This window comes from Drosophila montana, unplaced genomic scaffold, assembly GCF_035044405.1.
Source record: "Drosophila montana isolate Dmon_TW-CO22-7 unplaced genomic scaffold, ASM3504440v1 contig_3848_1, whole genome shotgun sequence".
Lineage (NCBI taxonomy): Eukaryota > Metazoa > Arthropoda > Insecta > Diptera > Drosophilidae > Drosophila > Drosophila montana.
In genome coordinates, this window is record NW_026998720.1 from 4,952,585 (window position 1) to 4,967,085 (window position 14,501).

General features: G+C 39.4%; 1 protein-coding gene across 2 annotated transcripts in view; it reads left to right on the top strand.

The window, feature by feature from the left end:
* Window positions 1–14,501, top strand: part of Tusp (WD40 superfamily protein Tusp) — a 40,674-nt gene that overhangs the window by 7,586 nt on the left and 18,587 nt on the right. For both annotated transcript variants that reach the window (XM_064697153.1, XM_064697154.1), the window contains exon 2: window positions 1,106–1,361. In XM_064697153.1, coding sequence (XP_064553223.1) covers window positions 1,266–1,361 — 96 coding nt within the window. In that variant the 5' untranslated portion in view covers window positions 1,106–1,265. The remainder of the gene's footprint in view (window positions 1–1,105; window positions 1,362–14,501) is intronic.

Below are 14,501 nucleotides of genomic sequence, written 5' to 3' on the forward strand. Positions count from 1 at the left end.
ACCCTAATTGATGGAGGCTACGTTAAGACAGGGTTTTTGGAAAATTCCACCCGCAAGTGTGGAAAAATCGTTAAAAACGTTTGCATGAAAATTTTTTTCTTACCATTCGATTGGCCTCAATATCATTATCGAAAAGCTTTGTTCAAATTTATTTGAGGAGTGTTTCACACTTTTCGGATTATCCATTCCTCTTTGGGAAAAAAAGGGTCAAAGATGTGGTTGATTTTCCGCGTTGAAATTCTTTTCCAAGGAACATCATAAAACACCTGATTCTCAAGATTGGTTAAGATATTTTTAGTTGGCTCATTAGCCGATTTGAGGTCTAGGTTGGGAATTTAAACAAATAAGTCTTTTTTTTTTGTAGTCGATATATTTGGACTGCTCTTGGGCAATTTTCTTTACGCGCGATTTTTCCGACAGCAACAATATGATATAGGGATCCGATAATACCGTTCCTAACATATGAACTGCATAAATTACATAAAGATAGCTTTAAAACTAAGGGACTAGCTGGATGGTCATTGCTATATGGACTTGTTTGTTTATATGGATCAAAGTAAACATATATGGTATACATATAAATGCCCTTTTGTAGCGTATCTCAAGTGAGCAGCTTCAAACAATTTCTGGAATTTTTTAAAATATGAAAATGCGCAAACTTGAACGCATATTTTGTTTGTGTGCGTGGGTTTGCTTTGCTATGGCAAATGCGAGATAGGACATGCACATGTCCTGCTGATGCTGCTGCTGGTGCTTCTGCTGGTGCTTCTGCTGTAGCCTGGGGCAACTTCGTGCACTTACCACTAATATCCAATTAGCGTGCGAGGTTCGTGTTCTGGAAAGTGTGCTTCAAATTATGTTGGCTGCGTGCTGCAATTTGTCAACCCCTATGAGAGATGGCGAGCTGAAAGGCAAGCATATGCCACAAGACACACACAATGCACCCACACACATACAAACACCGCCAAACCCACACCCACACACACGTCACTGGCAGCTCACTGATAAGGCAGCTTCCATGGCATTAGCTTTTATTGTAAATTAGTTATTGGCCTGTTGAACTAAAACGATAATCAACAACGCCCATTTCTCAACTCTTATCTAGCAACATGTGCGTGGCGTAAATCAGTAGCAGCAGCGGAAGAGGCAGAGACGAAGACGGAGACGCCACACCAACAACAACAATAACAACAAGAATAACAACAAAGTAGTTGTCCAGTGCATTGTTCTCTGGCGGAAGCAGAAACGGCGCTCGAACTCGTAAAATGCATTTACACTTTGAACGTAACATCAATACAAAATGCGACTGTACAATACTCTCGCTCTCGTGGATGGGAAAGGTGCCAGATGATATACCCGAGGTAAGTCATTTAGTTTAATAGACCCCGGCCCCACTCCGCCGACGCCAACCCCGACCCCGATCCTGCTGGTCAATAGCTATTAGTGCCGAAGTCCTTGCTGGTGTGCGTCAGCTTGGCCAGTTAATTTGTGCCATCCTTTCCCATATATACAAATACAATAAATACTGGCAATGTCCATTAAACTGTCGAGCACTTGAAATTGCCACCAGAGCCATTAGATGAGCTCAGCCCAGCTCTTTGGGGGGGGAACAGAGAGTGAGTTTGGAGGGTGAGCATATGACCGTGACAATGCTTAAAATAAGGCCTAATGGCTGCCCTTAAGTGGCTAAGCATTACCATTAATAACTCGAGTTTTTACAATCAAAGTGCTTAAATATTCAAATATTTCCTGGTATTCACAATTTCTGTTAAGTAGCTGAATAATTGTTTGGGAGCTTGTTATTAAATTACACTAGATAGAAATGTTTTAAAAAGGATAAAAAAAATATATATACTAACGTCTATTAACATGGAATCTTTTACAGCGAGAAAACCCATTTAAATTTGATCATTATTTTGAAATGAGGGAAAGAAAAGTTTTGTTGCTTTTGCGTCATTTTGCTAGACATAATCAGAAGAAATTTTCCTTTGTCCTTAGCTGCAATTTTTACTGAAATTTCTTGTTGGGTCGAGACTTTGGAATATACGACCTCCAAATGGAGGCAAACGGTGGTCAAAGTTGCTATGAAAAACATCAACAACAACGCATCCATAGAAGTGTACGCTGGGCACTTGACGTCATGTGCCTGTGTGTGGAACAAACGGCAGGTGGCCGGTTCAAATCTAGGAGCAATGAAAAGAAGCAACAACAATTAATGAAAAAAATGTACTTGGGCATAGCCTTGTGATCATTTGAGCTTCTTATAGGTCTCAAGTTGACGCGAATTGCTTAAACTTAATTTCAGAACAATTAGTACACTATTGCATACATAAATCGGGCTACTTTGCATATATGTAAGACAAGGTTACAGAGGTTGCTTGTCCGATTAGCCTGTAGATGGGCTAGGGGAAGCAATAGATAGCTGCGTCTGACACTTCCCGCCCTCGAAAGTGACGCAAACAACTGAGTGTTCAGCTTTTTTAAGAATTATTTGCAAGCACGAAACAAATGCACCCTTTTGGACTGGCAATAAGTCGAGTGAGCCTAATGATTCGTAAAGAAACGCGGAAGGAATACTGGCAACTATTTCGGATAAGCCATAGAAAAAAACTTCTAGATGACATTAGAAAAAAACGAATAGTAAAATATCTAAGCATGAGCTGAAATGCACTTCGGATGATCCCAGATTATCTAGTAGGACATGGCAGACTTTGCGAGCCCTACAAGTCTGCTAGAAGGTGTTCTGGAGTACATGCTGGAATACAGCTAAAAGCAGGCTAAGACTTTCTCACCCTAGGCGGAGTAGAGAATGAGAACTTTGAAGCCCGGAAAAATTAATGAGCAGAACAACATTGAACATTGAAGATGCTTTTACAATGACTAGCACACTAAACTCAGCTGTTCGCAGTGCAATGAACTCAATTAATTAATAATGCTCCACACTTTAAAGGTGCTCTGCAATATACCAAAAAGTCTGCAGTTAACTGTTTGTTTTAGGATTCAGCTGTTTCCGCCGCCCGAAAAATTACTCACGTCAAATCTGGTTATGCTTCGATTGATATTGATTTGGGTTTCCATATAACACGTTTGTTTTTCCGACATTTTCGCACGCATGAGCTCATTTGCGGCATTTCTCAAGTGTTTCCACACCGGAAGTGCATGGAGAACAGGCTGGACACCAGGATCTATGCCTATTTTTAGAGCTATTTGTGGCGCTGTTCGAGCTTAAAATTGATTTTGTATATGTGTCTGTTGCTTGGTGGGGAGTGTGCGGTAGATGGTTGTGTGTGTGTGCGTGTGTGTGTGCTTGTGGGAGTGCGCGTGTAGCCTTGTCTGGCGGTCTTAACTTTTCCAATTATTATGAACTTTCAGTGACTGCGCCAATACAAATGCCATATAATCCTTTTTATATTGAATATAAAAATCCAATCACGTCTGCCTCTGCAACTGGGCTCCAGATCCTGGCGCCTGGCTCCTGGTACCAATGCCTCCCATATCCTGTGTCTTGTGGCGCCAAATTAAAGTTGAGTGTGCGCCTCAAGTGTTGCTCTTAGCCAGTGCCACATTCACATTCACATCCACATCTGCAGCCGCGCGACCGCACACCTGCATACCCCTTTGCCCTTGCCCTGTGTCTGGAACTGTCTATCCATCTGTCTGTTTGTCATTCTGTTTGCCCATTCGTCTGGGCAAATGCTCTGTTTTCGCCCTGAGCAGAGCAGCAGCATTTGCTAGCGATTTATTTAACAGTTTTCAATTTCATTTTCAACACTCGACTGTGTGTGCGTATGTGGGTGGTTGTGCGTGTGAATTAGAGAGCGTGTGTAAGTGTGTGTGTGTGTGTGTCTGTTTCGTGTGCGGTTAAGGGCACGTGTCAGGGTTTGCGCGTGCCGATTCTTGTTCTCATTCTCATGTCCATGCTCACACCTCCATTCCCATTTCCATTTCCACTACCAATTCCATTTCCAAGTGCACGATGCTTTCATTTTCTTGTTACGCCTTTACAGCAATTTACGGCCGATAAGCTTCTGTTTTTATACCCTATAGCTATTAAGCTGGTAAGTAAGAGGGTACGTATGTGTAATCCCTACGACGGCATTTTGAAAAATTCCATCTGCAATGGTGGAAAATTGGTGAAACATGTTTGTATTCTACTGTTCAGGTATTTCAATATTCTCCCGGTTCTATCATCAACACAGTTTGCCACCGACCCTAGACTCGCAAGGCCTTGTACTTAGTTCAAAGCTATAGGGTATCCTTTAGTCTTAGTTTTGAGCAATCGCATTATGTTTATTGACAGCGTTTTTTGGACCTGGTGCTAAACAGTTGCCGCTGATGCTTTCAATTCTTGAAATGCTCGCAGACCGCTGGGAATTGTAACTTTGCTTTCAGATAAATCATCTCAGCAAAGAGCTTCTGTCTTTAAATATTTCCACAGCGCAGTCATTACATCAAAGTATTTGTTCGACTTATGTTATCTTATATATATGTTATATACACATATATATACAAATTTTGATGGCTGGCACTTGGACTTGGGTCTTGGTGTCATAATGTTTTAACAGGCACTTTTCATGGCTGGCGATTTTAACTTTAACTTTGGCTGACTGATTGCTTGGCTGTCTCTATCTCTCCCCCCTTTCTCCCTCCCTCTCTCTCTCTTTATGTGTGTGTATCTGCCTTGTGTCATCAAAGCCCAAGTGTCAGAGGCGATCATAAAACGCCGCTCCTAAAAGCGCTTGTCTGTCGCCATGGCAATCAAAATGCTGGCACAATAGACGCCGCTTGACTGTAGAAACTGCCAGTGTCAGCCTCAAGTCAAGTGCACAGTGTACACTGCACTCACATGAGCCATTTGCCAACACCCACCCCCTCTGGCCGCCTGCCTCCCGTACCCTGCAGCAGGGCTGGTTTAGGGGTTGCAGGCGTCTTCAACTGTCGCGGCATTTCGCATACATAAATTGACAACGTTTCTGACATGTCCCAAAATGAAATCGTAAAACGAAATTCGATTCCATTGCATACAAATACATACGTGTATATGTGTACATACATATATGTGTATGTATTTGTATCAAAATCAAAATCGAGCAAATGTGGCATTGTATAATGCCATTGTCATTGCCTGCATGGTCATTATGCAAATGCCTGAACGCGCCCAAAAACTGAATTTCAATGTTAATGTCATTTATACCCTGTACTAGAGTAGAAAGAGCTATGCTGGTTTCTTTCTCCTCTTCTTTCCAGTTTGTAGCAATTTCAGTTGTTATACCCTGAAAAAATTGTAAAGGGTATGATGTTTGTGGGCAAATCATGGACAAGCATTGACTCCGCTTAGAGTGTATATAATCTTGATCAGGACAACGAGTTAAGTCGATCTAGCCATGAACCTCTGTCTGTCCTTCTATGGTATCACGGTGATCTCGAAAATTGAAATATATATTATCAAATTACATGCGAACAATGAATTTAAAATCTTTTTTTTATTATGATAACTCCTTCCAGTTGCATTATATCGATAGATATTATTTTGTGGCATGGTTTTTTAACCATAACTCGGAGATTATAAAAGCTAGATACATCAAACTTGGTTTATCGATTCTCATATGGTATAGTCCAATTAGTGATTTTTGAATTCAATTTTCAATTTTCTGAAAATTGAAGGAACTCTAAAGCCTCGTGCCATATTTGTACAATGAAAATTTCATTAGGATCGGACTTTAATCACCGAAACCTTATAGTCAAGACTAGCAAGGAACAAAAACATAGCTAAAAGGGTTTGTAGAGAATGAATTTGTATTGATATTCAACAAAATTCCTATTTCCTGATACGTTTAAGTATTTATATAGCAGGGTGTCTTCCAGTCGATCAATTTCTATCGCCTGCCAGCACTTTAAATTCATAAATTCATAATTTAAAGGCATAAGCGAATTGTGAGGGGCCTCTTTTATTTTGTGGATTTGAGTGCTCGCAAATGGTTTCCTAAGCGCCTTCCCAGAATTATATTTTGCATATTTATGACGCGCTCGAAAGTATGCTACGATTTGGGCTTATACTTTGATGCCACTGGATTTCAGTTACATATTTGGCACTAAGGTCTCAACTTTTAATGGGCTCAAATAAATTGCAAAAGCCGTCACATAAGCCGCGCGCCGTGCATGGGGCAAATATGCCATCATCATAGCTGAAGATGAGGACGAACGCTCGGCATCCATCGCTTAGCGTAATTAACAGTTGGCAACTGTTGATGAATTTATGCTCCTGCTCTTTCTGGCCTTGGTTTTTGCTCCTGGTCCTGGAACTTAGCCGACTTAGCTGTAGCTTCATTAGGCAAAGCACTGACCCAAGCACTAAGTATCATTAATAAGTGCCTCCTACTGCTGGCGTTGACTGTTCAACTCTCAACATTTTCCAGCTATATTCCTTGGTATACGCTAGTAGAGAGGGTATTCTTATTATGCCATGAAATGTGTAACGCGGAAGAGGGATCGAAAAACTTTGTCATATAGTCCATAGGAATAAGCTGTCGAAAATGAAGTCTTTGTATGACATGCTTTAAGATTTTAAAGATATTTTGACTAAACCCTTTATTTATTAGTTTCACTATACTCCCTACATATAAGTACCACTTTTTTTTATCAACATCATACCACCATATCATATTGCTTTACAGAAATAAGCGTACGAATAATAAGTTTTTTAAGTTCTCTGTTTTTTTTAGTTATCTTTGCTTAACGTAGCAATAACGATCCTCAATATTATCCTCACATAATATCTGGAAAACCCTAAGCTGCTTTTATACAAGTGTATTTAATTTTCGGCGTTCTAAAGATAGCCTTTCTATCTTGCTCTCCCTGTCTCTTTATCTGTCATCTCCATTTGCAGCATTTTAATTACGAACCGTAAAAAATAATCGAGTTCTTAGTTCCATTCAATCTGAGTACGCTGCACGACCCGCTAATGAAAGTTGAGCGCTGGTCACTGACCAGTCTGTGGAGCAGGGTGCGCTGCTGAATGGAGCAGTGGTGTGAGAGGAGGGAGGGAGGGCGGGGGTTGGTTAGGGGGGCTAACCACCGGGCCAATCCCTTCTAGTTTGTGCCGCTAATTATGTGCACTAGACAGTGCCGTTATGCTGGCGGCATTTAATTTCTTTACTCTTTGTTTCATTCCATTTCGTCTCGTTTGGCATTGTGCCGCTTATTTTACGGCACTTTTGTTTAGCTATGGGCGCAGTGGGCGTGGCTGGCGCGTTATTTATGTTTGTTTCATTGCGCGTGTTTTTATTTAATTTCGCAAGGACCATAAAAATTCCGAGCAGCTGTTGCTGTTGTTCCTGTCGCTGCTGTTGCTGTTACCTTTGGTTGGTTACGTCTCTGCGTTTATTATATTCGTAATGAGCTGCTTATACCCTGTAGCAAAGGCAATTTGTTGGGTAAATTAGTTGTCAATAAATATTTCAAAGTGCTTAGTTGCGATTGAGTGATCAGTTTATCTAGAATTTATGTATTGATTGTTGACCTGACAGCGATAAATTGCGTTTCCAGATTTATTAACAATAATTCTCCACTAAATATCGATTGTGAATGACATTTCGATAGCACTTTTTATTATCAACGAATAGGTGAATTTATAAACCTTCGATAAATATCGATCATATTTTTACAAGTGCTGTGGTAAAAGTCAAAACTTTGGACTCCATGAGGCCGTGTCTAGACCATTACGCTATGTCGGCTATTAACATTAGGCACTCTTTTTTTTTGTATATAATTGATGAAAGTAAATGTCAATCAATTGCATTAATACTAATCACATAAAATGGTTTTATATTTTAAGGATCGTTATAAATAATTAAGCATTAGAATTAAACGATGTATGAATCGATATAAAAAAGAAAAGACAATACGAAATATTAATTGCTCTTTTTTTTATTAGATAAAAGCGTATGAAATTATAGATGTGAGTAAAATACAAAATTTTGTTGATCTATCAAGTACTATCGATAGGCTTATAATCAAAACTTCTTGTCGATAGATGAACTATCTTAATGATAAAATCAGATTTTGACTTGTGCATGGAAGTGATATACAAAGACCATTGCAGCCAGTGCTATTTAAAAGTTTGGTTGATATTTTGGAATTATAACATATGCTATTGCTAATTATCATTCCTGCTCATTATTATTCCTGCTAGCTATCTATACTAAAACAATTTTTTGTTGAATGAACTAAGCAACTATTAGGAACTACCCGTGACTCGATAATTATAGGTATCGAGGTATCTCGTAGCTGTGCTCTTACAAAGTTGATCCATTTTATGGCCAAAGCTTGTTTTAAAGAAAAAGTTGTTTTTATTCGCTTAACAACCCTGAACAAAAGTTGTGCACACCCTGTAACCAAACTCCTCTGCTCGCACGCACACACATATATAAAGATATATATATACACATATATATAGAGCGCAGCTCACGCGTTATAAATGTGTTACGTGAGCAGCAACCAGCCTCCCGCTTTGGCCCCCCGGCTCAATCTGCAATTTCCACGCATAAGCTGATTTAAACACGACGCCCGAAATGTTTTCTCTGGCTTGTTGAACAGGTGCCGATTACAAGTGCCAATTTCGCTGCTGCCAGTTAATTGAAAACTTTTTAATTGTTTTTGTTTTGTTGTTTTTGATTTTATTTTTTGGTTTTAGCAATTTTAAATGAAGTCGTCTTAGTTTCAGTTTAAGCCCAACTGATTTATGGTCACGTCCTTGGCACAGACGCCTGTTGTTGACAGATTCAATTAAGAGACGGCACGCGCTCGAGTCATAGATTCTAGTGAGGTGTCACTATTCCCCTTTCCTTCTCTCTCTCCCCCCCTCTTACTCTCTTGACACTAGCTGTCTCCCTCTATTGGCATTGGTGCACTGCAATTTAAGCCAATCGTTTGACCAGGCATTCATTCAGCTTGCATTTGGATTTGTTTGTGGCCAAGTTTAAAAATTGTACACCCCAGTCAAACACACACTTGCACACACACACCCCCAATACACACACACTCTCGTACTAACTAGTTCAATTTTGCTGTGAGTCTGCTCCTGGCTGTGGCTTTCAGTTGTGTCATTGATTGGTTTACCCAGTATTTTGTTTGTTAGCTTTGGCTGCTGCCTGGGGCGTGTAGTTGTTGTGTGCGGTTTTTGTGCCTGCCACTTGCCACTTGTCACATTGCCACATTGCCACATGGCCACATCAGACCGCATCAGACCCACAGTTGCCGCCCACATTCAATTGTTGCACGGCCAAAATCAATCAATTATTTAAGTTACCCATCTTAGTTATTTCATAAAGTTCTCCTTCTTCTCATTGGACAAGTGACATTTGTTCCATAATTTTGTTGATTTTGTTTTTCTTCTTTCCCTGCTGCTTCTATTCATTTGTGTGTGAGTGTTCATTATGATGCATATTTTTCATTACATTGATTGAACATTTTTCGTAATGGTTCAGTTGTTCCCTTGTGTTGAATCCGCTGGGAAAGTATCTTTTTGTGTTAACTCTCTTTTGCATTTTCTCCTTTGCACTCTATTGTGTTACCATTCTCGAGAGCATAGTTCTCATGTGTTTAATCTCTTTTGTTAGTAGCTCCAGTAAGTTTAGTATTTTACTATATTACCTCTAGCCCTCCCCTCTTGCGCTTAGTCTCTTAATAATGCATTCAAATTATTTGTTCTTCTTAATGGACCATCCTTCAACGTTTAATCTGCAGCACTGCATTGCCTTAAGCTCTATACATATATGTCAATTCATGAAAATGGGATCTTTTCAAAATATTTACTTATTTATAAGCTAGTAAAATATCAATTTTGCTTTATTGCACAAATCTAAACGTTTTACTGACAGCTGCGTATTGTTTTAAGCAACAAAGCTCTCAGTATACGGAAATATTACTATACTTATCTGAAAACTATTTACATAAACTATTAAAGTTCCTATTTTTAAGCCCAATTATAATAAATGTTTGCTCTACAAAATTTTCAGCGCAGCGGCTGGAGCTATTAAAATATTTAATTAATTTTACCCTAAACCCATTAAAAGTGGGTTAAATAGGTATATGTTTTTGAGCAAATGTTTGTGACAGGCAGAAAAAAATATCGAAATCCTGTTTTTTGAGCAAATCTTTTAGGTTTTAAGGGTATCACCTAGTAGGGAACTCCTGATAGGAGCCTTTTATATGTTTTCGAATATGTTTGGTGTAGAAAAACATACGCAGAGTGTAACGCGGCCTTGTTAAATGTGTTAAATTTTGCCTCTTAATTTGTACTCACTTTACTTTTCTAACCATTGCAATTTATGCATAAGTAGAATGTTTTAATTATGCTACCTGGTCTGTGTGCCGTACTTTAATGTTTAACTGACAGCACTCTCATACTTTAAGCCGTGGCTGCTCTCCATATATACCGCTTTCTTATACATAAAGAGAATAATTTAATTATCAATTCTGCTTTGTGCGCCATCCTTGAACGTTTACCTGGTGTAGCACAGCCACACTTTAAATTACACACTTAAATTATCAATCCTTTTTTGTGCGTCATCCTTGAAAGTTTTACTGCCAGCACTGCCTTTGCTGACATCTTTACTGCTCTCCACGTAGACCAAGTTCTTCTACATAAAGAGAATAATTAAATTAGCAATTCTGCTTTGTCATTCTCTGTGCGTCATCATTAAACATTTCACTGGCAGCACTGTATTGCATACAATTTTTTTTGTTTGGCAGCATATCTTTATATTTTTATGAATTTGAATAGTTTCGAATACCTTTAATGTGTCCAATATAACGACATCAAGAGTTTTCAATTTATATGGGATACTTCAATACCATCTCAATTGACTTGTGACCTGGTATGCAATCTTATGCTTTTTCATTTGTTTTCATTTAATTTTTTACTCGTGTCTTAGCCTTTGCTTCTTTTATTTTTTCTGTTTTTTTGTTGTTGTCATGTTTTCCATCTGTGCTGCCCTGTCATAAGCTTCTTAACTTGTATTTTTCGCTGGTAATTGTTTAAACCTTGGTTTCATTTTAAGTTTCGTTTTGTCCCTTTTGTGCATTACGCATCCGCCACGTGGCACGTCCAAAAAGTTTTTCGCTTTGACAGGCAAGGCAGAACGTCATGTGGATTGGATTGGGAATTGGGGAAATAAAAAGGCGGCACGGTGGGTGGGGTGCGGGGTCGTATGCATATGCATATGGCAACTGACATAACATGTAACTCATGCTCCATTTGTCAACGCCTGGCAGCAACAGCAGCAGAGACATGTGGAAACCATTTGCAGCTTGGCTGCAGTTGTTGGCTCTGCAATCATCTTTGTCGCTGTCTCTTTCGCTGTCTCTGTCTCGCTGGCTCTGTATGTGCTGTAACAAAAGATGAGTTGCACTTGAGCATGCTAAAATGCGTTATTAAGTGCATAAATATGCAATGCGCGCAGCCATACGCCCGCTCCATCCCCCCACGCTAACAATGGCGTTCAGGTGAACAGGACAAGTGGATCAAGGGGCTGGCGGGGGTTCAGGTGCGTTGCAAATGTGCGAAGAGCTTTTGAAATTTAATAAAATGCAAATGCGAAGCCTGTGAAACAGACATATGCAATTCAAAACTTGCACAGACGTGTGCTCCCCTTCCCTACCTCCCCCTTTGAACCCAATGACCTCTCCTAAAGCAACCCCAGCCCTTCCCGCCCTCGCTGGCATTGTCGCTGCGCCCCTTGGCACGCTAATGAGTTACCCTCGTCTCGTCCCAACTCGTCTCGTCTCGTCTCGTCACACACAAAGGCAGCCAACGACAATGAGCTTTCTATGAATTATGCATCATATCCAGCCCAGGATCAAGAAAGGATGCACTGAAGCGGCTGCCCACCAAAACAAATTGCGGTAATGGCAAATACATGTACACAATTACGAGTCCCAAATACTTTTTTTCTAATTATTTTGAATGCAAATGTGCAAACTAAGCGACCAGAAATTAAGAGAAAAAACCCCCAAAAAAATCAATAATTATAACTTTTGGGCTAGCTTGAAAAAGGATCAAAAGGTGAGCACGTGCACAATGCCAGCGGGCAAGCACACACTCAAATCACACACGCACACTTACACACACAACGCAATCGCCATCAGCACATAAGTTGCCTTCTCTCTGCCTATGGCTGTGATGAAAAGATTATAACTTTTTCCGGCGCTTCGAATCTTGTTTATTCCGGCAAATCTCATATACATATACTAACCCAAAAAAAAGTCAATGGTTCGATTCACTGTTCGAACTAACTTACGATTTGGGATACCGGTTTTCTTTATCAATAAGGATTCATCCAGGCTGTGTTTTCTTAAAACATTTTATGTTTATTTTAAGCCAGTCTATTTTTATGGATTATATCGTTTGTTTTGGGTTTCAGTTCGGGTATTTTTTAATAATTTTAAGGTTTAAGGATGGTTTAAAATTGACGAGAAAGTAAGAACATTTTTGGCACACCGAAGATTTAATATCCTTGTAGACATTTTCCTTTTGCTGATATGTGAGAATAATGAATGCTGAGTTTGATGAAAATATCTTGGCAAACAGAATATTTTGCCATATAAGGAACCGACATTTCGGCCGATCGTTCCAAGAACATTATGACAAAATTATAATAAATGGTATAAAAATTCGGCATTTTTGGCTGGAACCGTTTTACAGCCATATAGTAAAGAAAAAAAAGTTAAAAGTAAAATGCCAGATTCTTCTAAATGTTCAACAATGACTTTAAGGATATATATCCTTTCAATATCAATATTTGAAATTTAAAAGGAGCATATGTATATTAAGCAATTGGAACAGTATCTATTTTATTCTTGCGTTTTTATACCAACATTATCACCCAGAAGCGTTTGGAACTATGTTTAAAGATTCACCAAAACCTGTCATATCTTAAAAGCCATAAATTGTAGATGAAGAAAAATATCTACAGGTTTCATCACAAGCAAAATGCCAATAAGTATGAAAATTGGCTGAACTTTGAGCTTTGCTGCCAGTGTAAAAAAATTATTCCAGGAATTATTTATTTATAAATATATATATTAATTGGTCAACCAGGTTTCAGGGAACAGAAATATAAACGACATGGTTACCATAGTAAGGGTATAAATAACAATACACCCCATTTTGCCAAATGCTCAAGCCTCAAACCTACAGACCCTCAAGTTGGCTGCCCTTGGCCCTTGGCTCATGGTTCTCAGCTGTCGACTGTCGGTTGTCGGTTGTCGTTACGCCAAGCCTTTCCCACTTGGACCAAGTGGCAAAATGTTGTTACGTGAGCATTAAACCATATTTTAAGTTATTAAGTTATTGACAAAAGCACACGTCACCCCTTACCGCTGGCCCACACCCAGACTCAATCTGCCTGCCTTCTCCTCTCTGTGTGTGAGTGGGCCCCGTCCATGACAGTCAGCCGTTGCCAGCCACAATTGGACTGGAGGTGTGGCTGTGGATGACACTTGTGCGCTGCTTATCCGTTGTTGTTTACAATGCCAATGCCACGCCCTACAGCTACACACACACACACACACACACACCAAATGCCTGTATTATATATGTCTGCACATAAAAACTGTAAGCGGCACGCATAAAAAGAAATTTTCAATTTGGCCCAAGCTGCCGCCAGCGGCGCCTCCCTTTTCCTTATAACATATTTTCCATGTGTGGCGACTCTTGAAATTTCCTTTCCTATTTTTTTATGTTTTTCGTCTTTGGGGAACTGCGGCAAGTGCTGCCAAATTTGTTAAATTTTATAAATTTCTGTTTTGAATTAAACATTAATATGGCTATATGTTAGTCCCGCGGCGCAGCTACAGCTCCGTCTCTCTCCCGTCTCTGCCCCCTCTGTCCCCTCTCCACTTCACTCAAGTCCTCTGGCTGCGACTTTCATCTGCCTTTTGGTCTGAGACATTTTTCAGCTGCATTCCTACTGGCGCTCTGTGGCATTCGTGTTTCGCTCTTTTGTCTGGATAGCATATCACCTGCATTTTATTATCCTTGTGGCCAGGTGCTCTGAAACACTTTGAGCAATCAGCAGCGCACATCATTCAGTTGCTACTTCAATAATGGTCACCTTGTGGTTGATTTCATTTCCTTTTTTTCGGATTGTAGACGTTCAAAAACGTTGCTTTGTAACACCTTATACATATTACATTTTTTCCAAAGAATCTTAAATTTATTCTTTTTACATTTGGCGAACTGGTTTGAAAATGAAATTCCCTTTTTTTATAATTATATTAAAAATTTATATATTATCAATCATATTATATGACCGTAACTCCAGTTTTTTCTTTAAATATGAACCGAATAGTTGCCTGAAAACGACTGTACCTAATCCCGAAACAAACCATTTCCTAATACATTTTTTGTCACGAATCGTGTAACGGGGACAAATCCGACTTAATAAAATATAATGTATGAAATATATAGTCTTGATCAGTATCAACAGTCGATACGATAT